Source organism: Abramis brama (genome assembly GCF_963993115.1).
Source record: "Abramis brama genome assembly, chromosome: 5".
NCBI lineage: Eukaryota > Metazoa > Chordata > Actinopteri > Cypriniformes > Leuciscidae > Abramis > Abramis brama.
Window position 1 is genome coordinate 14,562,229 of NC_139967.1, and position 24,835 is coordinate 14,587,063.

The window sequence follows — 24,835 nt, forward strand, 5'->3', positions numbered from 1 at the left end:
CTGTATCCACAACTGTCTCTGTGGTGGAACAACATAAAGACATCCAATCACACAAAAATGGTATTTGAAATATTTATTTGTAGTTTCATGGTATAAAAACCACATTGGATACATTGCCTGATGTTTTTGACTCCTCATCCTGGTCAACACGTCATAATTGTTTAACCTGTGTCCCTAATGCCCCCTTCAATATCTCAACAGCATCCTATCATCTATTGAAAAAATTATTCTTTTCCCAAGTGATTTTAAATTAACATTCTATTAATACAACCATTAATAAACTGGAATCGCCAAATTTGAAGTTATACCCCCTGTAACGCTGTTTGTAACAAAAGCAATTTTTTTATAATAAATATGTGACAACAAAAACCCTGTTTAAAATAAAAGTTAAGGAGAGTTAAAGCAAATGTAAGAACTTATTAACCTTTTCCCAGTCTACTTTTTTATTTAAACACTTTAAAGCCTATGAACGGAAGTGTTTAGATATGACAGAAAATAAAAAATCCCATTTTACACCCCATAGATATTACACAAACATTTTTGTAGTATGGCCTTCTAACAGATTTACATTTTATCAATGTTAATACATTTTCCCTTAAAATATTTTGTCAAGTTAGGACTGCAAGACTGTTGCATTTCACCGACACCTCGGCCAAAACACATTCTACTGATACATAAAGTGTGTGTGTGTGTGTGTGTGTATATATAATGACTGCACAGAGCAATGATGGGAGGTGTTTCTGCATGGACATTAGGTAAATGCTCGGTCATTGCGTGGGCACTGGGTATAGGCAATAGTTGCACTGGAGACATTTGGAAAGTACCAATAATTACAAGCCAAATACCACCATGTTTATTCACACATTACATGCTATTTCTGAGATGGAAAAATATAGCATTTTTTGTTTAGTACTGAAACCTTTTAAAATTTATAGTGAAGGTCAGTATTGTAACTGATGGAGACAACAAGAAAACAAGGTAATGATAAAATGTAAAATGAGGCAACTTGTCTCAATGTGGCTGAGAGATTTGGCTGAGTTTCCCAACAACTGTCTATGAAACCTATAGCCATATTGGAGGTGACAATTTTTGCTGTGTGCTTCAAGAGAGGGTCAACTAGTAGGAAGTGGAGGGGACTTGGGATGATAAAGAAGGCGATTTAGCTGACGGACTTGAGTTTGGTCCAGGGGTTGGTGCCACGCACTTCCAAAGGTGGGTCATTGTAGAAGATGTGGTTGCAAAGATCGTCCAGTGGAGGCTCAGGGTCTGTGGTGGAAAACTGAGCGCCATCCTCAATCTCCTTCCTTACTTCAACATCAATCTCCTGTGAAAGGTGTCAGTGTTTAGTGAAACTGCAGAAATGTCCATGCTTCACATTTTCACATTCTTAAGTATACTTGAGTAATCCCTATCTTACTCGCCAATGAGACTGAATCCGAAAATTCATACTCAAGTGCAACTGTGACCATCTCAATGATTGTTTCCTACTTCAATGTGTCTCTGGTAAGCGCGAGCAGTCTCACCTTAAGCTCCTCCACACTGGCCATGTTGTTGCTCAGCATGCGATCCTTCAGCAGGGAGATGGGGTCGCTCTTACTGCGCACCTCCTGGATCTCCTCACGTGTTCGGTAACTATGGAGACGGAGAGCAAAGGTTGTCACATATGAGCACTAATAGAAAAAAGATACTGCATTAGATACTGTTTACGATCATCCCTAATTCCCATCATGTTTCACACAAAACAAAACTCTCAAGCAGATGCTCATGGCTAGTATTGCAGCGCCGCTTAATAAGTTTGCGTTCACACAGCGATGCCTGACAACCGCATTCTATAACTGAACTGACACCTGCACATTTTCAGGACTTAGAACCGCATTCTTGACAAACCCGCACTGAATGAACAGAACCGCATTGGACAACTAGTTGTCTGCCACATCATATAATGTGAGAGCCACACTGAACTGTATAAACATGACGGATTTATTTTACTCAAGGAGACGGAGAAATGATTTGTGTTCGACGAGAATACTTTTTGTGCAAGAGGGTGAGTAATTAATGACAGAATTTTCATTTTTGGGTGAACTATCCCTTTAAATTTCAAAAAGTCACTTTTAAGCACCATGTATGAATCTGTGTATATTAGTTGAGCCAGTAGTTTTAGCTGTGGTATCAAAATTGGAATAGAGAATTGTGAATTTCCACTGGTATCTAAAAGTTTGGTTTCAGTTTCACGTCCGTGTGTGCATTGGTGCTCAGAGCAACAGCAATAACAATAACTTTGGTTGAGATGATAGAAGATATTACCTGACTCCTGGGTCACTCATACTGTGTCCATGGTAACGGTAGGTCTGCAGCTCCATCAGAATCGGACCCTATAATTATAAATTTCAGGCATTTTATTTTTTGCTAGATAATTGATAAAATCCCATGAGAATATTTATCTGCTTTCTGGAACTGAAACAGACATTTCATAACCAGTGGAACATTTATTGTAAAGTTGCCACTGTGGAATTATCCATAAAACACATCATCAAAAATCATACTTCCTAACAGAGCTAATAATCTTTTTTTCCCATCCCTACAATTGCACATCACTCTAATCAGAGCTCACCTTTCCTGATCTGCAGTGGTCAGCAGCAAATTTGGTGGCCTCCCTCACACAAAGGACATCCATGCCATCGACCTACAAAGCCAGAGAACAGGTAAGGAGACATTCTGACATGGAGAGTAATTTCAGTGCACTATGTGCATCGTGACACAAGTAAAAGCATGATGGTGTCCTTCCTGCATCGTACCCTCAAACCAGGGATGAAATCGCCTCTCTTGTAGTAGTCAGTGCTAGCAGACGCTCTCTCCACAGATGTACCCATGCCATATTTGTTATTCTCACAAATGAAAATGCAGGGCAGCTTCCACAGTGATGCCATATTATACGTCTCAAAGATCTGACCCTGCAGAAACAAAAAAGTGTAGAAGCGTATGAAACCTTCCTGTAAAGCCACAGCCATGCACCAGTTATAATGCACAAGTTGTTCAGATGGTTATAAGGTTAGGTAAAGCAGCACAAGGACAGCAAAGAAGACAGATCTGTGTTCAAATGTTAGTTAGTAGCTAAATCGGTTGTTAGGACTTGCAGTGGGTAAACACATGATTGTTTGGACCTGCATGGAAGTGACTTGCCTGATTTGCAGCACCATCACCATAGAGACAGACACACAGCTCATTATTGCCCTGGTATTTGCAGGCCAATGCTACACCTGCCCCAAGTGGCACCTGGGATACACATGCGTAAAATATAAATCAGGGTTATTATAGTTAAATAAAACTCATAAAAAACTATTTCTTTAATTGAAATAAAATAAACTTTAAAGGTGCACTGTGTAATCTTTGGCGGCATCTAGTGGTGAGGTTGCGAATTGCAACCAACAAAAGTTACGGTGGCCGACAGGAAAATATGTCGTCATCTGAGACAGCAGATGTGTATGTAGATATAAATAGCTCATTCTTGGGTAATAAAAACATAACAGTTCATTAAAGCTACAATATGTAATTTTTTTCGCCGCTAGGGGTCACTAACCTCTTACAATAACAAAGGCGTAGGTTGATGACGCAGTGATAAATGGAATGATGGAACTTGCTGTCATGCTGATGGATCTAATAATGTTTATGAATGAGTGAAAATATTTATGTTTTTAACTTGACTGTGGTATGAAGCAGATCGCAATTGCTAATGAGAGACAGATATCAGCGCCACACGCGAGTCCCGCGGATATAAAAAAATAAGGACATTTAATTCTACCGAACTGAAATACTGAAGTGCTGAAATACTACTCACACAGGTCAGTTTATTTGACGAATTAAACTTGTGAGGTAACGCAGCGGTTTCACTTGGTCTAACGTTACACTATCAGTTGGCTGTATGAGACTAGCAGTAAGCTAGAATAACATACTGATCATATTGTAACATTTCATCATGTTGAGCTATATAACATTGATTTGTTTTATGTACATTTGCTCATCTGTCTAGTAAAGCAACGTTACATACAAGTGCGGCATCTCTGTCAAGTCGTGAAGCTCTGTCAAGTCAAAGTTTGTCGCGGACGTGGAGCTGAACAAGGTAACATTTCTCATTTTACCAGTAATTTAGTTTAACTTGATATACTAAAATAACTGCAACTAAAAAAAAAAAAAAGAATAACTAAAATTACAGTGGAAATGGAAAATAAGAAAATAAAAACTGATTCAAAATATTTTTAGTAACTATAATAGTATCTAAATTAAACTTTGTATTAATGCCATGCCAGCTTCTATGGCCATGTTCATTGTGAGACCCAGGTTTAGTTATCCAAAAATATTTTTTTTCTAAAAATCTTACAACTAAATTTGGATTTACTTGGTTAAAAACCTTTTCAAAATCATCAACAGAATAAAACAAGTTGCTCAAAGGGGTAGAAGTATTACAATCCAGTAAAATATGTTTAATGGACAGTTGATTCTATGTCAGTGACACTAAAATAACACGGATATCAATGCAGATTTAGTAAACTCTTCACAACAGCACTTTTCAACAAAAAAAAAAAAAGACTCAAATTGATTGATTTCAAATACCTGAGCTCCCACAATTCCATTTCCTCCATAAAAATGTTTAGTGTACATGTGCATAGACCCTCCCTTTCCTTTGGCAATACCTCCTCGACGACCTGATGGAGAAACAGACACATAGAAGAGGGAATAAATAGATAGATTAAATAAATAGATATACAAACAAACAATTATAGAACTAAAGAAAATGGAAAAAAGAAAAGAAAAAATATCAGAAAAATAGTAGAGATCGAAATTAAATAAAGGAAAAAAAAAATATGAAAAAAAGAAAGAAAAATGCTTCTGAAAAAATAATTTAGAAGCTTCTGAAATCTTAAACTACATTACTCCATTTTGTTGCTCTCACCAGTGAGCTCAGCCATGATCTCACGAACGGTGCCGCCTCTAGTGAGAGTGTACCCGTGGGCACGGTAGGCTGTGATAAGATGATCTGATAGATTAATACCTCCCTCAATACCCACTGCACACGCTTCCTGTTAGACGACACAATGCACTTGTAAGAGTTTCAGTCTTTGCTGTCAACATTTGAACCAATTACAAATTACTTTTGTAAATAAAAACACAACTTAACTTGAGCATTTTGAACTAGTCTTCTAGCAAAGATGATGTCTGTGTGTTTGAAATGTATGCGTCACCTGTCCATCATAAAGGTGACAGAAGCCTCTGATAATCTTCTGCTTGTAGAGCTGATCGGCTTTGAGCTCCATGCGTCTGATTGTCTGCATTGTGCGGTAGTACTGAAGCCCCTCTTCTCTTGTAAGGGTAGCCTGCAGTGGTGGGCCCTCCTCCAGCTTGTGCAAGTCACATTTCTACCAAAACAAGTGCATTTTCAAGCTTTCAAATAAATTACAATACAGTTAAATGTACAGTACAATACCATTTATAAGTTTGGGTCAATACTCCAGTCTTCAGTGACACATGATTCTAATATGCTGATTTGGTGCTCAAGAAACATTTCTTATTATCATCATCAATGTTGAAACGGTTGTGCTGCTTGGTGTTTGAATCCATTAATTAACTGACAAAAGTACATAGAAAAGATGTCCAGTGTTTTCACTGGCCAACTTTATTGTATTTTGTAAATACAAACAAATTTGGGTTTTGATGGCTGCAACACTCCAAAAGAAGTTGGGACAAAAGCAAAATTAAAGTAAAAATATCATAGAATATTCAAGTTAAACTATTTTGAAACAGCCCGCAATAAGTAGGTGAACTGCTGAGAGATGAGGGAATCGTGATTGTGTATAAAAGGAGCATCTACCAAAGATTCAGTCTTTGAAACCAAAGATGAGTCATGGCTCACAACTCTGTGACAAATTTCATGAGAGAATTGTCAAAAGATTAAAAAATCACATTTCTCAATGCAAGACTGCAAATAATTTAGGTCTTTTACCATCTCCCATACATAATATTGTAGAAAAACTTCAGGGAATCCAGAGAAGTCTCAAGCTGTGTATGGCAAGACAGGACAACTTTGTTGAATATGTGTGACCTTCAAGCCCCAAGATGGCACTGCATGAAACCAACATGCTACTCTGTTAAATACAGCCACATGTGCTCAAGAGTACTTTGGGGAAACAATTTCACTTTACACAGTCTGCTGCATCAAGAAATGCCACTTGAATCTCTGTTACGCAAGGAGAAATCTATTCATCAGTTTAATGCAGAGATGCCGGTGAGTTCTCTGGGCCCGAGCTCATCTCAGATGCCAGGCCTCATTCAGCATGTGCTTTCTAGACACTACACTACACTACATCTAGAGTGGATGTGCCCGACTGCCTGCCTGCGGTCCAGATCCGTCTCCTATTGAAAATGTATGGCTCATCAAGAAAAGGAGAATCAGGCAACAATGACCATGGACTGCTGAGCAGATGTCTTATATCAGGCGAGATTGGGCAAACATTATACTTGCAAAACTGCAACAATTAGTATCCTCTATTCCAAACATTTGATGAGTGTAATTAAAAGGAAAGGTGATGTGACACAGTGGTAAACATGCCTCTGCCCCAACTTATTTGGAGCGCGTTACAGCCATTAAAATCAAAATTTGTTTATATTTACAAAATACAATTAAGTTGGTCAGTGAAAACATTGTGAGATAAATAAAGGTTAAACAGAATTAGGGCGTGTTCACACTTGCCGTCTTTTTTGACAAGAAAAGGGCACTTTTTTGTAAAAAAAGAAGCAGCTGGCAGTGTTTGGTTCCACATAGCAGCCGAGGGCGTCTTTTGTTGCTATAACAACTGCTGCTACAGTAGCCTATGCCCACCACGTTCCGGTAAAAGGGAGTGACATTTGTTGACAGCTGCTGTTATCAGCTGGTTACGGTATTGATAACTGTTGCTGAGTGAACGTTAATATTTATTCTAACGAATTCGTTAACGAATTAGTTAACGTAAACAAGTGAAATAGTTTTGTTAATGACACGTAGTAGATGATACACCAAGCATTTGTCCAATCTGTGCCCACACATCCTCTTTATAGTGTATATTCTGGTCGAGTTTTGTGCTTGTGCTTATAATTCCTTGTGCTCCAACACTAGTACAAGTCCATCTACTGGCAACTTCGCCATTTTTTCTTGTTATTATGGAAACGACAGGTCTCGCTACTCGCTTGTCATTGGTCAGCTGTCAAAAAGGCGCTTGACGTAGGGTGTTTTTTTTTTTCTCAGAAAAGTTTAACTTTATTCAACTTGACGCTCTGAGCTACAGAAAAATACGTCAGCGGTAGCGTTTATAAAAGCGCTCAGGACTTTTTTGAAAACACGGTTTACTCCATAGGATTATAATGTAAAACAGATGCTGGCAGCTTAGCAATTCACAGATTCTTGATTTTTATAACATTTCACATAATGTCCCAAATTTTCTTAAAATGGGGTTGTATATATACATGTTACTAACCCCAACATTTTTTTAAATAGTGTATGCACTAAAATATATAAATATCTGATAAAACTCACCTTAATATCAAAGGTGGCCTGAGGGGTAAAGTCAGCATAAGTCCTTGCAGATACCACCACTCTTGCACCCTATGAAACATAAAAAAACATAAAATATAATAAAAAATAAATTAATATATGACCTCTACTGAGAAAAAGAGAAGATGGTAACAAAAAATAGCAGTCCATCTGAAACACACAAACACACACACGTCTGACAGGAACTGAAATGTTAACAACCCTGGTCAAAAGCACTCTGTCTGAAGCAGGAAGTAAACCCAGACACAATGAAATATATCTGTAATAATCCCACCTGAATCACCAGAGCGTAATTTTACTCAACAACCATATCGACAGAGCTGCAATCTAATACCAATAAATCAACATTCAACACATAGACCTAGATGCATTGTATAATCTGCACTAACTTTGCACATCTCTTTGATTATAGGTTTGGATGTAATAAACTGACACATCAAGAGGAATTCATCCACAATTAGATGCGGGACCAACATGCAGAGTGTTATTATAGTATCATTGCGATGCTTTAATAATTTTAATTAATAGTTTGAATTAGCTTTTATATTTTCCATTTTCTTATAAATTTTTTGTAATTTTATATTTTTTTTGTCATTTTTATTAGTTGTTTTTGTTTTTTTACTAATTAAATGTCTTTTCTTTTTCTTATTGTTTCCTTGGCAACTAACTGAAATAAAATTAAGTTTAAAATACTTTTTTTAAATACTTTATTTTAATTTCAGTTCATTTTATTATTATTATTATTTCAATAAACTATTTTTTTAATTGTTTTATTATTATTATTTTAGTTTAATAACCCTGCTGTGTACAAAACAGTTATTTTGCTTTCAGGTAACTAACAGGGACAATTAGCAAATAAAGTTAAAAAAAAGTACAAATAAAAAAAATAAAGAAAAATCTGTTCAGTGATCGAAGAGACATCGGCCAACGCATTGAGAGTTAGAAGAAACCTCTGAAGTATGTAAGTGCTCTGGGTAAAGGGAAAGGGGCATGCAACACTCCATTAGGAGGGTTAAGCTGTGTATATATGAAAGAGACAGTATATACATTTTAATATAGGGGCTGCCAGTACTCACAGCAAGCTGTGGCTCTGGTAAGGCAGTCTCTTCAGCCAGGCTGAGGGTGATCTCTGGGAAGGAATTATCAGGGCCCTGGAGGCTCCCGGCTGGTGGGGGACAATTGGACGTGAGGGGGTCTGTGCTGGTTACGTCGGAGCTGCTGTTAGCTACTGCAGGGGTTAACTGTGCTGGATGGGGGACTGGGTTAATAGGCAACTTAGCTGTAATTAGGGCAGGTGATGGAGGAACATCTATAAATGGAATAATAGGTTTTTCTCTTTCTGATTTTCTTACTGTAACAGAAGGACCCAAACTTAATTCTTCTGAGGTGGATGAACCACTGGTCATCACCGGTTCTACATAACATTCTTTCTGAGCTACAGCACCTGTGGGAACGACATCAGTCAGAAGTCTATCACATGACCCAGAGTCTCCTGACTGGCCACTGGTGGTGTGTCCTAAAGCTTTGTGTTCTACAGAAGTGTTTTGAGGTATCTGTGTTAATGGGGGAGAAACTGAAGGGCTGTGGGGTTGTGGATCTTTTAAGAGTGAACAGGGGTCGGGATCATGGTCATGTGGAGCGGTCAAATTAGCATATTCTCCCTGGACCGCCAGGAGCTGCAGAACGGCCCGGAGAGTGGAGGACTGCAAAAAGAAGGGCACACGTCACTCCAGAGGTTCAGACTTAGATGGCTATAAAAAGGGAACGCTTACAGACCAAGGAGCAAGGAGAAACTTTCAAGTGTCTAGAGACCACAAAAAGGATTTTACTTACTAAACCAATAAAACTCTAAACTAACCTACACTATACCTACTCACAGGCAATAAACAACTGTTGATGGCTACTGGTCAGATCACATTCAAATGGTCACAAAGGCCAATGTTGATACCAATAATATCTAGAAAACAAGGTGTCCAATAATCAGTATAATGCTGATACCTAGTTACCTACATATACAATTTTATCCTCAGAAATTAGATGCACACTGATATGAATTGAACATATTTACTCAGACTTAACTAAAATTGTATCCATTGACAAAGCTGTTGTCAACAGTCATATACACTACTTCAACTGTTGAAACTGAGTCACTTTGGTTAGCTGGTCACATGGACAAATACCAGAAAGCCACAACATATCTCAAACAGGTTTCAATTGATGTCTCCTCTGTTATATAAAAAAAAAAAATCTAAAACCAGCAAAGGAAATGGGTACTTTCCATTTCATGGGAGTGCTTTTAACGTGCGTGTGTGTGTGTGTGTGTGTTTGTGTGTGAGATGTGAAGGTAAGATGTGAGCTGTAAGTAACTAGCTTGGGTAAATGGAGCAGAATTATTCCCCTCAAGCTCACAGCACAGCAAACTAAAACAGCCACGGTATATGAGCAATAAAAAGCATGTAGCAAAAACGTGTTTAATACACCAGAACCAAACAAGTGATTGGAAACTCAATGAGGAAGAGGTGATCTTAAAAGTCATAAGTGAGGAAGAAAAGATCATCTAAAAAAAAAAATAATAAGCCGTTGTAATGGAATAATTTCAGGCAAAAAATAAATAAATAATAATAATGATCATGTTTATAACCACCAAGGATAGAAAAAAAACGGAGAAAAGAGCAGATGGACGTCGTCATTAAGCCCATTCCTAAAACTACTATCTCTTACCTCTGATACCAGTTCGGCTCCCTTTAAAGGCAGCCCACAGAGCAGTAAGGAGGAGATATTGAGAGAAAGAGAAGGAGAGTGAGTGAGAGAGAATTAGTATAGAGAAAGATGTTGATAGAGAGAAAGAGACAGAAGATAAGGGGTCAATTATTATAAGGAAAAGAAAGATGCCTGACTTGTTCTGCAAAACTCCATTCATTATTGTGCCAACAAAACAATGACATTGATTTAATTGTGTCAACAAATCGTTTATTATTAGACTTAAGGTCACAGTTACAGGAATGGACTCTGTCTGAGCTTTGAACCATCCAGGGAGGAAAATTAATCAGGACTCAGGGCAAAAAAGAAGCACCAAAAATACCCCTACTGTGAATTCCTCTGATGTTTTATTACATGTTTAGGAGTCGGACAATGTAGTTATGGGATTAATGAAGGTTTATCATCTCAAAGTATGAACGTGTAGCTCATTTGGAGTATTTTTCACGAGTTAAATCAGCTTTGAAAATGCAGGAAGCAAGACAAATCCCCAAAAACCTACAAAACATGAAACGGCATCTAAATATCAAACTCTACTATGGCAATAGAGCTTAGAAGTGTATAAACTAAAAAAAAGTGACTTGCCAATTGTAAAAAAATTTAAGTGGATTAAAATTAAGATAAATTACAATATAATTTAAGTATCTGAGGTAAATTGGTGACACTCTGTATTTTAATATGTTTAGGAACAATATGCCCTCATACATACACCAGCATCTTAGTCATTTATATATTAAGTAGACACTCTGGCCTAACCTAAACGACAAGGACTGAGTGGCATTAATGTCGTTTAGGTTAACTTAGGCCAGACAGAGTGTCAAAACATAGGCTACATAAACATATATAAATGACTAAGATTCTGGTGTATATATGAGGGCATATTTTTCTAACCATACTAAAATACAGAGTGTATATTAGGGCATGTTTTCCCGTTTCTTTCCACTTAATGTTGCATAAAACAGAACATCGTCCATCTGGACTTCTGCCACTGGTCAGTGAAAGTGATGAAAGACCGGCTGTCTATCTCACTGAGGTCACCTTTTACAACTGAAAGAAAATTAAAGCAATTGACTACGACTTAACCATTTTTATGAACAGCATATTCATATTCACATTTCAAATCTCATTTGTTATAGTCTTTTATAATAAGTTATTAGAATGACAGCTTTTTGACTAAACCAGTTTAGACGTTACCATTCCTGTGCAGCTAGCCAGCTAGCCAAGCTAGCCAAAAGAATTGTGATATCTGACTATATTTACATCTATAATAAAAGGAAATGCTACACTGGTTTACGTTAAATAAACAGCACCAACATACGAATTAAACAGCAATGTGTCTCTAGTAGGGTGTCAGCCGGGCCTTGTGTACCCTGCAAGGTCAACATGGTATGACTGCGCTTCGTTAGCCGTCAAAACAGCCGTGAATTTGTCTTACTAATCATAGCGAAAATATTGATTCAAAGGAATAAAATACTTACGTTCCTGCTGGCGCTGCCCCTCAGAACGTTAGAAATAATGGTTAGCATCTTTCGCATAATATTAACTCACAGCTAACCAGAAAATGATCTCCTTCAGTCCTCCTCTCAACAGAAAGCAGCCCGACCAGCGAACGAGCGAACAGAACAGATTCGCTGCACCTTTTTGTTGGAAATACTGTCCCCTGCTGGCCAGAGCACACATTCCTGGACCATAGACTGTAGAAAGAAAGAAAGAAAGAAAGAAAGAAAGAAAGAAAGAAAGAAAGAAAGAAAGAAAGAAAGAAAGACTAGCGTTTCTCAATCTTATCACTATCTCAAATGTAGTATTCTGCTTCCAGCCATAGGCCTACACTACTTCACATTAAAATATGTTTGTCAATACGTTTATTTTCTAACCAAGGCATCAAACTTCAGAAAGTAAGTGATCCACAAACAAGGCCCACTTAGCCTACTTGTGTGTGTTAACACGAACATTTATCATTGCAGCCAGGGGGTATAGCATTGTATTGTTTAGGTAATTCTGGAAAGTACAGAAGCACAGAAAATGCATCAATATAACAGCAAAAACAACAATCTAGTCAGCAGATAGAAGCCTGTTTTTAAACCAAGACACAAAATAAAAAATAATTGGTACATCATTGTAGTGTGTGTGTGTGTGTGTGTGTGTGTGTGTGTGTGTGTGTGTGTGTGTGTGTGTGTGTGTGTGTGTATGGTTTAGGGATTTTTTGTCCCAAAAGGATGGCAATACCAGAAATCTTAGATTATAACAGCTTATAAATCATTCTAAATCATGTTTTTAAAAAATGTAAAATGCAGAAAGTTTTCTGTGATGGGTAGGTTTAAAGGTTAGAGGATAGAATACACAGTTTGTTTAGTATAAAAATCATTATGTTCATGGTAAGTCCCATAAACCGTGGAAACCTAACATGTGTGTTTATATTGAGTATATATGTATTAAATATGTGCATCTTCGAAAAGAGAAGAATGGAGATCCATGAATTCCACTTATTTTGAACATACAGCTTTTCAATGTGTTTCTGCCATGTCATCATAACTATTCCATAAATACCAAAACAAGAGGCATCTCATCATTTAAAAATCAAAAATGTTTTGTCATTATCTCGCCCTATTTGCCTTCTATAATGTCAGATTAAAGTTTTATTATGAATTAATGTATCTGTGAATACATGGTTCCACAGTTTAAGATTTTCTCCAGAGCTCCTGTCCTCACTCTCTTGACCCAGCTTCACTGAGGACACGTTTTGTTTCTCGGAAGTGACGAAACCATAGCACTGATGGCGGCTCACAGTTTGCTCCCGGATATGTACTAAAACGAATCTGATGGCGTCTGATTGGACTTTTTGCACACTTGGCCATTTGTCTGAAATCTTGAGATTAACATCGAACCTGTCAATCACAAGAGTCGTCGATTCGAGGAGGGATAGTTTGCTGTAGAGCTCGCCAGATCCAGAGCTAGCTGCCTTGCCAATGAGATACAAGTCCAGCTAGCCTGAGATCGCAGAGGTTTGTTTGTGTGCGTGGCAGACGTTTGACATTTAAGCAGTTTTGTGACACTTGCTGGTCCAAGTGCAGCAGAGTCTCTGCTTTCTCTAGTTCGGCTCGCGTCGCTTGCGCTGCTTTTAAAGCAAAGAAGCGGCGGGAAGTGGTTAGCCGACCAGATTAGCTGTAGCCGTAGTTCCAGCTCTTCTGAAGTCACTGGTCTCTAGTGGATGGTGCCAGTCTCTTCTATGATTCTCCGTCGTGCCGTTCATCGACTGTCAGCATGTTGAAGACGCGTCAGTGTTTACTCGGGATTCGCACCTTCCTTGGAGTGACGTCTAGGATATGGAGTTTCATTTTATACATCCTCAGGAAGCATCTACGAACGGTGAGTTTCAACATCTGTCTGTCAGTGCGAATGCATGTTTATCTGCTCTCTTTATATTCAGACCTGTCACCTGTAAATAATCTGTTGTGCTTTATTTAAGAGCGCCTGTATTCAAATAATATTCAAAAGCTCAGCTACTTACTTGTATTGCTGATATGTTTGACACTTTGTAACACTTAGGCTATTTAGTTGACTAATATTGTTGTCATGCTCTAATTCTTAAGGGAAAGCAGTCCTATAGTTTTACTGTAACACTTTATTGAAGATTCCTGCAATCGAGAATATGTTTACTGAGCTGTTAGATTGTATGGCCCTCCCTTCAGTGCAAACAAACACTATTCAGCTGGGCCATTGTAGCATCAGTACTAATAAAAATAGATGATGAGAAATATGAGTGCTTTAGCTTTGTAATATTTAGCTTTAATTGTTGATTTGTGTTAAAGTAACTCGTGCTCATTGTATCAAAAACGTTTATTGAAACTTTTGTACAGTAGGTTTCAGATTGTGCCTGCTTCAGCTGCACCGCTGTAACCCTGGGGGAGTGTGTTTATGAGGATGAATGCCCTAATTACATTGGACTATGGACCCCTCCTATATGTTTATCCAAAAGCTTCTTTTTTTTTTTCTTTTTTTTTAGTTGGCAAGATGCCCCATAATAAAATCATTTTTATACACATTTTTTCCCTTAATGTAAAAATAATATATTCAATGCTTTGTTAAATGTTGCTTTTTTGCAAAATAAATAAATACAATTTTAAACTCTTAATAAATGCTAAGAATAATACAGCTATTATGTAACCTCATCACAGCTATAATTTCATACACGCACTGTGGCATACTGTGGTATTTTTAGAGTTTTCAAACTGTTCTATTTGCCGCATCCAAGTCTTTTGGAGGCTCCTCTGAAAAAAAACAACACAAAATGACCTCGAGTTGTTTTCATAACTACGTGAACCAACAAAAGTGGTGTGTTGAGTGTTAGCCTAAGCCCGATTACCCAGTTTATTGTGGTTTATGGCTCTTAATGCTACTGCCATTCATATTGTCTTAAAGGGATAGTTCACCCAAAAATGAAAATTCTGTTGTCATTTACTCACCCTCAAGTTGTTCCAAACCTGTATGAGTTTCTCACAAAAGAAGATATTTTAAAGAATTTTGGTAATCAGACAGTAGGGAAAAAAAACTATAAAAGTCAATGGCTGGTTACCAACATTTTTTAAAATATCTTCTTTTGTGTTCAACAGAAGAAAGAAACTTATACAGGTTTGGAACAACATGAGGGTGAGTAAGTGATGACAACATTTTCATTTTTGAGTGAATATCCCTTTAATGCTGCTCTGTTTTTTCACCAACATTTAAGTGAAATTTAATTTTACACATATACATAGGTTTTATTATAATCACACAAAAAGATTTGTAGGCTACTTTTTAAATAAAAGTCACATTACTTAAGTAGATACGAGCAGTACACTGATTTTCCTACTTGCCTTACACGTCTGTGACATCTTTGGACAGCTGTTTTGGGTGTGTATTAATAGTCCAATCGTGGCAGTATGGGGCCGTTCTAGGTGAGTGACTATATAGATGTCTGCTACACAATGCCTTCATCTGAGTTTTGTACCAGGGTGATGAAGGGGGAAAAGATGAAATATCAGAAAGAGAAATTGATCATGAAAAGTGACAGACCTCTGTCGGTCCTCTCTGTCTAAATGTCTGAGTGTTCATTTTGGAAGTGAGGAAAAGATTAGATTGTTTAACGTGCATCATTGACTCTGTCTTTGTCCACCGTTCTGTCTTCCACAGATAATCCAGTACCAAACAGTGCGTTATGACACATTACCTCTCTCCCCTGTTTCCAGAAACAGACTCAGTAAGTTCCCTTGCCTTTTTACCTCTGTTTTTTTTTTGCAGTTCTGTCCACTAGGGGAGCTTCTAACCACACAGATGGATGCAATGTTGCATCTGTTGTATCAAAATCAGTCAACCGATGTATTTATTTTAATTTTAAGGAGTACCTTATACTTTGGGTATAATTTATTTTCTTGTAAAGCATTCTGCAAAATATTAATAGACTGAGAAATGCAATAAGTGCATTACAAATAGTTTGGGTGTATTATGAATTGAGCTAAGAATATCAATACTAGAGAGACTGAGTGGAAGAGGTCTCAGTTCCTCAGTCTTTTCATGGTTGAATTTCTTGTAGACATGAGATCATATTAACACAGGAGAGTTTGGTAGACGTGACATAACATGAGTTCATTTGATTCCTGGATGTTGAATCACACTTTTCACTGTGTGGGGCGCATGTTAACTGTTTGCTGCTTTAGATGCGGTGAAGAGGAAGATCTTGGTGTTGGATCTGGATGAGACTTTAATTCACTCTCACCATGATGGCGTCCTTAGACCTACAGTGAGGCCTGGTACACCTCCAGACTTTATCCTCAAGGTACACACACACAAACACACCACTCCAACAATAAAATTGGATGGTTAATTACATTTCTTTAGTAGCTGCTTTATGAGAAATGCAGGTTTTATGTCACTCTGAACTGGAGGCACATCACACTTTTTTACTGTTCTGAAATAATAAAAAAATTCAGCAAGGATGCAATAAATTGATTGTAAATAGATTTATAATGTTACAAAAGATTTCTATTTCAAATAAATTCTGTTCTTTTAAACTTTCAATTCACCAAAGAATCCCGAAAAACTGAATCTGTTTCCACATAATTTTTATTTTACATTGATAATTATAAGAAATGTTTCTAGATCATCATTCAAATCAGCATATTAGAATTATTTCTGAAGGATCATGTGACACTAAAAAAAAATGCTTCAAAATGCTGAAAATTCAGCTTTGCATGAGGAATAAATTACATAAAATATATTACATTATAAACATTTAAATAGAAAACATTTGTAATAATATTTCACAGTGTATTCCTGTTTTTATTGTATTTTTGATAAATGCAGCCATAAGGGACTTTCAAAAACATTTTTAATAATCTTACCGACCCCAAACTTTTGGTTGTGCAGACTTACAATAAAGCGACAATGAGAACTTTTTTAAACAGCATGAATGAATGTATTTAAAGTAATTGTTCAATTTTGATTTCTTTTTGAAAGCTCTCTCTCTCTCTCTCTCTCTCTCTCTCAATTTTCAATTCAATTCAATTCAATTCAAAGGGGCTTTATTGGCATGAAAGTTTTTGAAACAATGTTGCCAAAGCATATACAAAATATACAAATAAAATATATACGTAATATATATAAACATAATAAAACAGTTATATGAACAATAATAATAAAAATAAAAAAAATAAAAAAACAAACAAAAAAAACACATACCGTAGTAATGTTTTTATATAGTAATAACTTTACTATAGTATAAGTTATGAAACTTAACACAATGTTTGGATATATTTGTGTGTCGGTCACTCACTGGCCCTCAGGTTGTGGCATGTTTGTACATATTGGGCAGCAAGATAAGTTCTGTCTCCTTCTCCCAGGAGAAAGTTTAATTTAGAAATTTCATTCAGGTCTTTGAAGTTTGGGATTATATGGTTAAATTTGTTAAAGTAAAGGTTCCTTGTGTCTTTGAACGCTTCACATTGTAGGAGAAAGTGCATCTCTGTCTCAACCTCACCTGTCAAACAGTGTCAAACTCTCTCTCTCTCTCTCTTTTTCTTTCTTTTTCAGGTGGTAATAGACAAACACCCAGTCAGGTTTTTTGTCCATAAAAGGCCGCATGTCGATTTCTTTTTAGAAGTGGTGAGTGAACTCTCTCAATTGAGCAAATTAGCAAACAATTTAAAATATTTTTTTATTTATAAATTTTGCCTTTGACAAAAGTTTTTCTTTGAAAAAAACAAAACAATATTTTAATGTCTGTGTGTCCTCTTGTTTGTATATGTCAGGTTAGTCAGTGGTATGAGTTGGTAGTATTTACAGCTAGTATGGAGATATATGGATCAGCCGTAGCAGATAAGCTGGATAACAACAGGGATATCCTAAAAAGAAGATACTACAGACAGGTAAAACCCGCTGCACCGCCCAGCACAGACTTTTGTTGATTGATTATGCCTAGGAAATAGCTTTTCATGTCTCTTTTTTTCAATTACTGAACCTCTGGGTCTCATTCTCTCTTTCCCACTTTTTGCAGCACTGCACTTTGGATCTAGGGAGCTACATAAAAGATCTGTCTGTAGTACACAGTGATCTCTCCAGTATAGTTATTCTGGACAACTCGCCTGGAGCTTATCGAAGTCACCCAGGTTAGAGATGGAACATCTATGGAGAGTACATTCTCATCCACTCTGATTTTCTAAATTTGATGTTAAAATTGTGGTAATCCTGATCCTGTGCTTACGAACACAAACATCAATATTGTGCATCTATTAAAAAAAATGATTTTGTTTTGTGTGTGTGATGAATTGTAATATGAATGTAATTTTAACTTGTTTTCACCCCCAGATAATGCAATACCTATAAAGTCGTGGTTCAGTGACCCAAGTGACACAGCACTTCTTAACCTGCTCCCAATGTTGGATGCATTGAGGTATGAATTTTTCTTTCAGTCATGGTCATAGTAACCTCTTAATCTTGATTAGGCCTACACAAAATTTATGCCCAATAAATTCTGCACAATTTGAAAACCCTTTGTTAGCAAATTTCTACACATATCTGACTCCTTGTGTATTTTATTAGTTTATTACATAATTTGGACATTTTTACAATGTTTTCAGCTACTAATTAGATTGTAGTGTCCTCATTTGGGCAACAGGTGAAAATTAGCCTGTAGGGCTAACTCTGGCTTATTTACAGTGTTTGACTGTTGATTAATGAGCACTGTCCCTATTAAATAAATAAATAAATTTTATATTTGTGCCATATTTAAATTAATTTATAAACAAACAATATACTGATTTTTAAAACTTTAAGTAATGTCTATTCAATATTCATTTGAGGGCTTTTCTTGATTTAAACTTGTATTATACTATAAAAAAAGAAATAACATTATGAATATAAGAGCTAGGAGGCAAGCAGTAGGCATACATACAACAGAAACAATTCTAAGAAACTGTTTTCAAATTTTCCTTTCTTTATTTCTCTGCAGAACAGAAGAGAAAGTGTTTGGGATTTTTTTGCACATGACAACTATGTCACCCTCAAATCTTTCTGTTTCTTACTAATATCAAACTGCTCTTTCATTTGTCACATTTTGGTCTGGTTTCACAGACAGGGCTTAGATTAAGCCAGGATTAGGCCTTGGTTTAATTATGACATATAAGTAGCTTTTATAAACATGCCTTAGAAAAAAAAGATTACTGCTTTGCATCCTTAGACAAAATAATGACACTGACAGTGCAAGTTGCTTTCAGTTAAAACAGCTCAATAATGCATTTTAGTCTGGGACTAGGCTTAAACCTTGTCTGTGAAACCAGGGAATAATGTTACTGTTTCAGTAAGCTGCCCTTAGTGTGTTTTCGTTCCCTTTCTAGGTTTACCTCAGATGTTCGCTCCGTCCTCAGTCGAAATCTCCACCAGCATCGGCTCTGGTGATCGTATCTGTCAGGGCCAGTCTCTCTTCTGGTCGCCGTCGTTTTTTTTACATGGCTCTGCCTGCTAGGTTTTAGCCTCTCCTGCGCTGGAGTTGTCAGCCTCTTGTCATCATGTGAGCTCCCATTAGTCTCATGGACTCCTCTGAGGAAATGCTATGAGAAGACATGGGAGAACATAAAGGAGAGAGAGACACATGATGGAGAAGCTATTACACATAAACTCATATTGAGAGGCCAGCATTTTTTTTCTTGTATTTTGTTTTCCTAAAAAAATGGAAACTCTTGCCTTATTTGTTGGATTCAACGTGTGCATGTTGGAGTGTTTCTGAGTGAATTGGGGAGAAAGCTTCTGATTCCAATTTTACCTTTCTTTTTTTTTGGGGGGGGGGGGGGGGTAAATAAAGAATCAGTTAATCAGTTGTAACGACCTGTCACTTTCCACACTTCATTTGCACTTATTCCCCCTTCCTAAATTGTCTGTGTTTGTTGTTTTGTATGACCTGTACCTGACAAATGGTCACATGGTCTTATCCACTCATTCTCTCTCTAAGCTTCTGTCCTTCCTCTCTTTTTATTTTTGTTTTTTTCTGTCTGCCATCTCAGGTATCTGGTCCTCTTCTCTATGTTAAGAGCTGAGAGCTGTTAATACCGTTGTACTAATAGTATGCTGTGGTAGAGATAACTAGCAGGAGAGAAAACTACAGTCCATTATTACTGCTTATGGTATTAATTTTCTGTGTATTTTAAAACGGCTCATATGTGGAACCTCTGGTTAAATCAGAGAAGTTTTTACCATATATTTCGAGGACACATTTTTTGATGCTCCTCGATATGGATACACCAGCCACTGAGAGAAAGACACTGAGCAACAAGGACTCTGCTATTACAGAAAAATAAAATAGAGCCTTTTGTCAACAACTGATATTACAGTCTCTTCCACTTTTTGGGGTACTCTACATTTTAAATTGGCTGAACTATTTACAGTGAAGTATTCAGACAGTATAACCCAATTTTAATTTTACTGAATTATCGATTCTGGTTTATATTTCTTTCTGTCTGATATTTTGATTTCAAAGCACAGAAACTCCAAAATGAAGTCTGCATGAAATGAAAATTCACCCTATTTTCAAAATGTATCTTATTGTGAACAATTAATGCATTTTTCTTTTTTTTGACCTCGTAATTTTTTTATTCAAATATAATAACTCAATCTTCCGACGATCGTATGCCGGTCTTATCAAATAATTTAGTCTGCTCAAAACCTGCCCCTTTCTTAAAATCAACCAGATGCTCACACTCAGAACTGCCTTCATCCAATCAACAAATGATGGATAGAACCAAGTCCCCACCTACATGTATTTCTTTTCTGATAATCCATTACACAATGGAGAAGAAACCATCTGCTGCTACTTTCATAATGTCAAAACTTTAATGTGAGAATGTAATGTTAAGTTAAGAGATTGATCCAATATTTTAAACTTAAGCAGTTCGAGATTTGTACCACTTTTCACACAATGAAGAATAGATGTGGTCCATTCTTCCAAATAAATTTATTTCAGGTTTTTCAGATTATACAATCTACTTTTTTTTTTTTATTGAATTGAATTGGATAACTTGTATACACGAAATAGCTTTATATTTTAGCAGACTGAAAAACAGGTTCTGTCCATTATTTTAACGAGATGCTCAGTTCCTGCAGATGAAATGCTTCACTACCACTCATTATGAAGACAACAAGCTAAACATATTTCTGTTTAATCATATCAAACCATTCTTATACAAGTTAATCCAGTGGAGCAATTTACAAAAGAATGGCTTTATACAGAAATTTATTCTGCTTGTGTTTCATGAATAAGGCCCAGCACTTAAAGTGTAGGCAATGCTGGATTTACACAACACAATTCTTTGAATTTGGTCAAAAACCTCTTGGTATCATCTGACCCGTCACTACAGGATCAATATTGTGTTTTTAGCAGGTCATCTTCATCTCCACATGTGCTACTTGTTTTATGTGGCTTCTTTTATGCCACCCTTCAAAACAATAGTGTTATGCAGACCTCATGATGGTTAACTGATGCATCATTGCTCCACTTACAGCTGAAATCTGAGACATCATCAAAGTAATTGTTGCCTTCACTGTGGCTTTGTGGATTGCCTCCAAATAATTTTGAACCATGACTATTTCTGGACAGTGTCTGGGTGGCTTGGTAGTCAATGAGGGATTAGTTTTATTTTGGAATGATTTTAGTAAATGGTTTCATGATAGTCTGTCATACTCGTCGTGTGTACATACTAGTCATGTGTAAGCATAAGACAATGTAACAATGAAACCAAATTATTTTAGTGCATAAACTTTTCAGAGAACTTAGAGTGTATGATTTTGAATAGTGCTTTGTGAGGCACCCACTCAACCTAAAGTTTTATTCAAGTCCTCCCTGCTTGCTTATGGCATGGGTTTGATATCTTGTCCATTTCTACCTAAATAACCCTCTCCCATGTCCCCTTACGAGAGGGAGTTGACTGTTAGCAAGCAGGCTTTCACTACAAAGATGGGTAAGTTGATGAGTATCTACCTACCACTAGTTTTGATTTAACTTAAAACTGGTCTGTGGTTTCTAATGACTATTTTATCAAATTTAGCTTGCATTTCTTTCCAAAGCACTCATAGGGAGAGTCTTTTTTTGATCAGCCTGAGGACATGAATTAAGTCTTGCATGATTTGAACATTTAACCTTTTTTATTACCAGGCCAGGCCACCTGTGATGCAGACCGCATCACATTCGGTATGCTAATTTTCCTTACAGAACAAAGCATGTTGTATTACTTTAACATTTTTTGTTGTTGTTTTTTAACCTTTTAGATTTCAGGTAATGCCACGTAGGCCTCCTGACTGCTGAGGACGTCATTACGCAGCTGACGTGATGTCACGTGATGTGACGTGTGCCGCCTCCCTTGTTCCTTGTTATTGGATATCCCTCCGCCCTCCGACGCAGTTGTCAAAAAAACCTAAGCTAGTTTGTAAACACCGTCGACGACAGATTTTCTTGGAGATTTTTAACATCTCCCAGCCCTTGACAATGAAGTTTATGTACAAAGAAGAACATCCCTTTGAAAAGCGACGGTCCGAGGGGGAGAAAATCAGAAAGAAGTACCCGGACAGAGTGCCTGTGAGTCAGACAAATGAGTTGTTTTTGTCAGGGCCCTGCTTGTACAGATAACGGAAACCTATCGAGGAATAACATAGTGACAGCGCTCATTTGTATGGAGGAATCGTGGGAAAATAGTTAAAAACGCGAAATAGAGTATATATACGATTAATTAATGAATTGTCATCGATGTTTTTAAGCTGTCCTTCAAATATGAAAGGACTAGCGTTAGCGTCAGTTAGCTTCTGTCTTAATTGGAAATTGTGGCCTCGTTTAAAGTACAAGTAATAGAATAATTAACATCTTTTTATGAGAATATATGATATAGGTTTGAATATTTGTGACATTTGATAAACATCAAGGTGTTAAACATTATAAATATAGAGCCGGTAAACTGCTTTGTATCCCGCACATGATTGTTTTTTTCTTTTTCCGCACATGATATTGAATCATTCAAATGAACCTTGTTGTTTTGACAGAGTCACGGACAAAATGCCTAGAAAATGAAGTTTTCTGATGCATTACCATGTGTCCTCACACTGGGTTAATTTTCAGTTACATTATGTGTCCTCAGTAAAATATCAGTGGGGAAATTTGTTAGAATGGGAATGAGCCCTAAACTGGGGGATACCCCTGCCTTGATACTACCGAAAGATGCAGTTGTTCTCACATGACTGACTGGTTATTTTTTTATCATCATCACTGATTTGTTTTCCACAGGTGATCGTCGAGAAAGCTCCCAAAGCCAGAATAGGAGATCTGGACAAGAAGAAATATCTTGTCCCTTCTGACCTCACAGGTTAATTTTCTTGTAAAATACAGATTAATTTGCTCAATATTGAATGGAATTAAAATATGTAGGATGTGAATGTAATGACACACTTTCTTGTTTTTGAAGTGGGACAGTTCTACTTCCTCATTCGGAAAAGGATCCACTTGAGGGCCGAAGATGCCCTCTTCTTCTTTGTCAACAACGTCATTCCTCCCACATCAGCCACTATGGGGCTGCTCTACCAGGTACATCTTTCATTCTCTTGTGGATAATTCTGAACATAATTTATTTTGCTTACTCCATCTTTTGCACCTGTTTGTTTACATCAATAGAATTGAGAAAGTGACGTTTTTGCTCAATAAAAATGAAGCATTTCTAAACTCTTTGTCTCTTTTTCTGTATTTTAGGAGCACCATGAAGAAGACTTTTTCCTTTACATTGCCTACAGTGATGAAAGCGTCTATGGGGACGTTTTGAGAGATGTGTAACGAATTTACTTGCCCCACAATACCCCTCTTTAAAATAAAATGATCAATACGTTAGTTCACAAAAAGTGTACATGTTGAATGCACTTTCATATCCTCCTCCTTGTCTGTTTATGAAATCTTGTTTTTACTCTATGCTGCCTGCATATTGTTCCTTCCTATCTAAGAGTTCTGCCCTCATTCTTGCTTTTAGGCCTGATACTTTGTCCTGGTCTGTTTCAGTAAATTAGTGGTACTCATATCCGTAAAAGCTTTTTCAATGTTCTACACTTCTCCTTTCAACTTTTCTCACTTTCCTTTGGCACCAACATGCATCCTGAAGTCACTTTGCTATTCTACAGTCGTTAATGTTTGGTTTGATTTTGTTTTTAGCTACCATATTTGCACAGACCAAAATCACTGATAATACTGGACTATCATACCATGTAATGTGTATGAGTGTGAGTGTGTATCATTGCCAATTATTATTTTGAAATGGGTTTGGATTGCTGTTTATTTGAATAAATTGGTTAAAAGATTAAAACGTTTATTTTGTAGGAGTCATATTGTAGGAGATTTTTATTATGGTTTGGTGTGTTTTGTTCCTTTTCCCCTAAAAGCTCCATCTGTAGCTTGCCACCATTATAAACCTGATGTAAAAATCTACCTGTGTGAGTCTTTAATGGATCTTACTTTTCTGAGAATATCTGTTGCGCATTTTACTATCATAATAGATAGTATGTATTACAACATTACGGATATGAATTAATATCAAAAAGTCAAGTGCATTGTGATCCTGGTCAATAGTGCAATAATGATTTTGCAGATCTCCTAATTCTATTTTCACTAATGATTATAAGTAATACCTGAAGAGAAGCCTTACAAGTTATTAACAACATGAGATAAGATGGCCATGTAACAATTACTTGTAAGAAAACTGGCCATTTTTTAATGGGTTTTAAAGATTTACAAATACAGCCTGGGGTACATTAGGATAAACAGAAAGAGAGAAAAAAAAAGACAGAAATAAAACATCACGAAGTTAAATAAAACATATAATTGTTCACAGATATTAACACATTTAACAGTTTTCTTATTTTTCAAACTTAATATTGTTTTAGGTATTGCTAAACTTCCTTCTAATTTAAAATATATACTCTTGTTTCACACACATATATATATATACATTT

At 36.6% G+C, this 24,835-nt stretch overlaps 3 protein-coding genes across 5 annotated transcripts; 2 read left to right on the forward strand and 1 right to left on the reverse strand.

The window, feature by feature from the left end:
- Positions 1-58: 58 nt before the first annotated feature.
- Positions 59-11,973, reverse strand: pdha1a (pyruvate dehydrogenase E1 subunit alpha 1a). Of its 2 annotated transcripts, XM_084115058.1 has the most exons (12): positions 11,815-11,960; positions 10,301-10,321; positions 7,562-7,630; positions 5,238-5,411; positions 4,949-5,075; positions 4,609-4,700; positions 3,181-3,273; positions 2,796-2,951; positions 2,612-2,683; positions 2,305-2,372; positions 1,524-1,632; positions 59-1,324 (listed from the first exon to the last, which is right to left on the reverse strand). In XM_084115058.1, exons 1-12 carry the CDS (start codon positions 11,869-11,871, stop codon positions 1,160-1,162), a joined length of 1,203 nt encoding a protein of 400 aa, XP_083971184.1. In that variant the 5' UTR covers positions 11,872-11,960; the 3' UTR covers positions 59-1,159. The 2 variants fall into 2 exon arrangements, with proteins under 2 accessions (XP_083971184.1, XP_083971185.1); XM_084115059.1 differs by lacking the exon at positions 10,301-10,321 and having other exon boundaries at positions 11,815-11,973.
- Positions 11,974-13,078: 1,105 nt separating this feature from the next.
- Positions 13,079-22,254, forward strand: ctdnep1a (CTD nuclear envelope phosphatase 1a). Of its 2 annotated transcripts, none has more exons than XM_084113841.1 (8): positions 13,079-13,702; positions 15,506-15,572; positions 16,030-16,148; positions 17,402-17,473; positions 17,620-17,736; positions 17,865-17,976; positions 18,176-18,260; positions 22,124-22,254. In XM_084113841.1, the coding sequence occupies exons 1-8, from the start codon at positions 13,598-13,600 to the stop codon at positions 22,158-22,160; spliced, it is 714 nt and encodes a 237-aa protein (XP_083969967.1). In that variant the 5' UTR covers positions 13,079-13,597; the 3' UTR covers positions 22,161-22,254. The 2 variants fall into 2 exon arrangements, with proteins under 2 accessions (XP_083969967.1, XP_083969966.1); XM_084113840.1 differs by lacking the exon at positions 22,124-22,254 and adding an exon at positions 19,204-20,435.
- On the forward strand, positions 22,217-24,311 carry gabarapa (GABA(A) receptor-associated protein a). Its single transcript, XM_084113842.1, has 4 exons — positions 22,217-22,430; positions 23,130-23,208; positions 23,308-23,426; positions 23,589-24,311. Exons 1-4 carry the CDS (start codon positions 22,341-22,343, stop codon positions 23,667-23,669), a joined length of 369 nt encoding a protein of 122 aa, XP_083969968.1. The 5' UTR covers positions 22,217-22,340; the 3' UTR covers positions 23,670-24,311.
- The last annotated feature ends 524 nt before the right edge of the window (positions 24,312-24,835 follow it).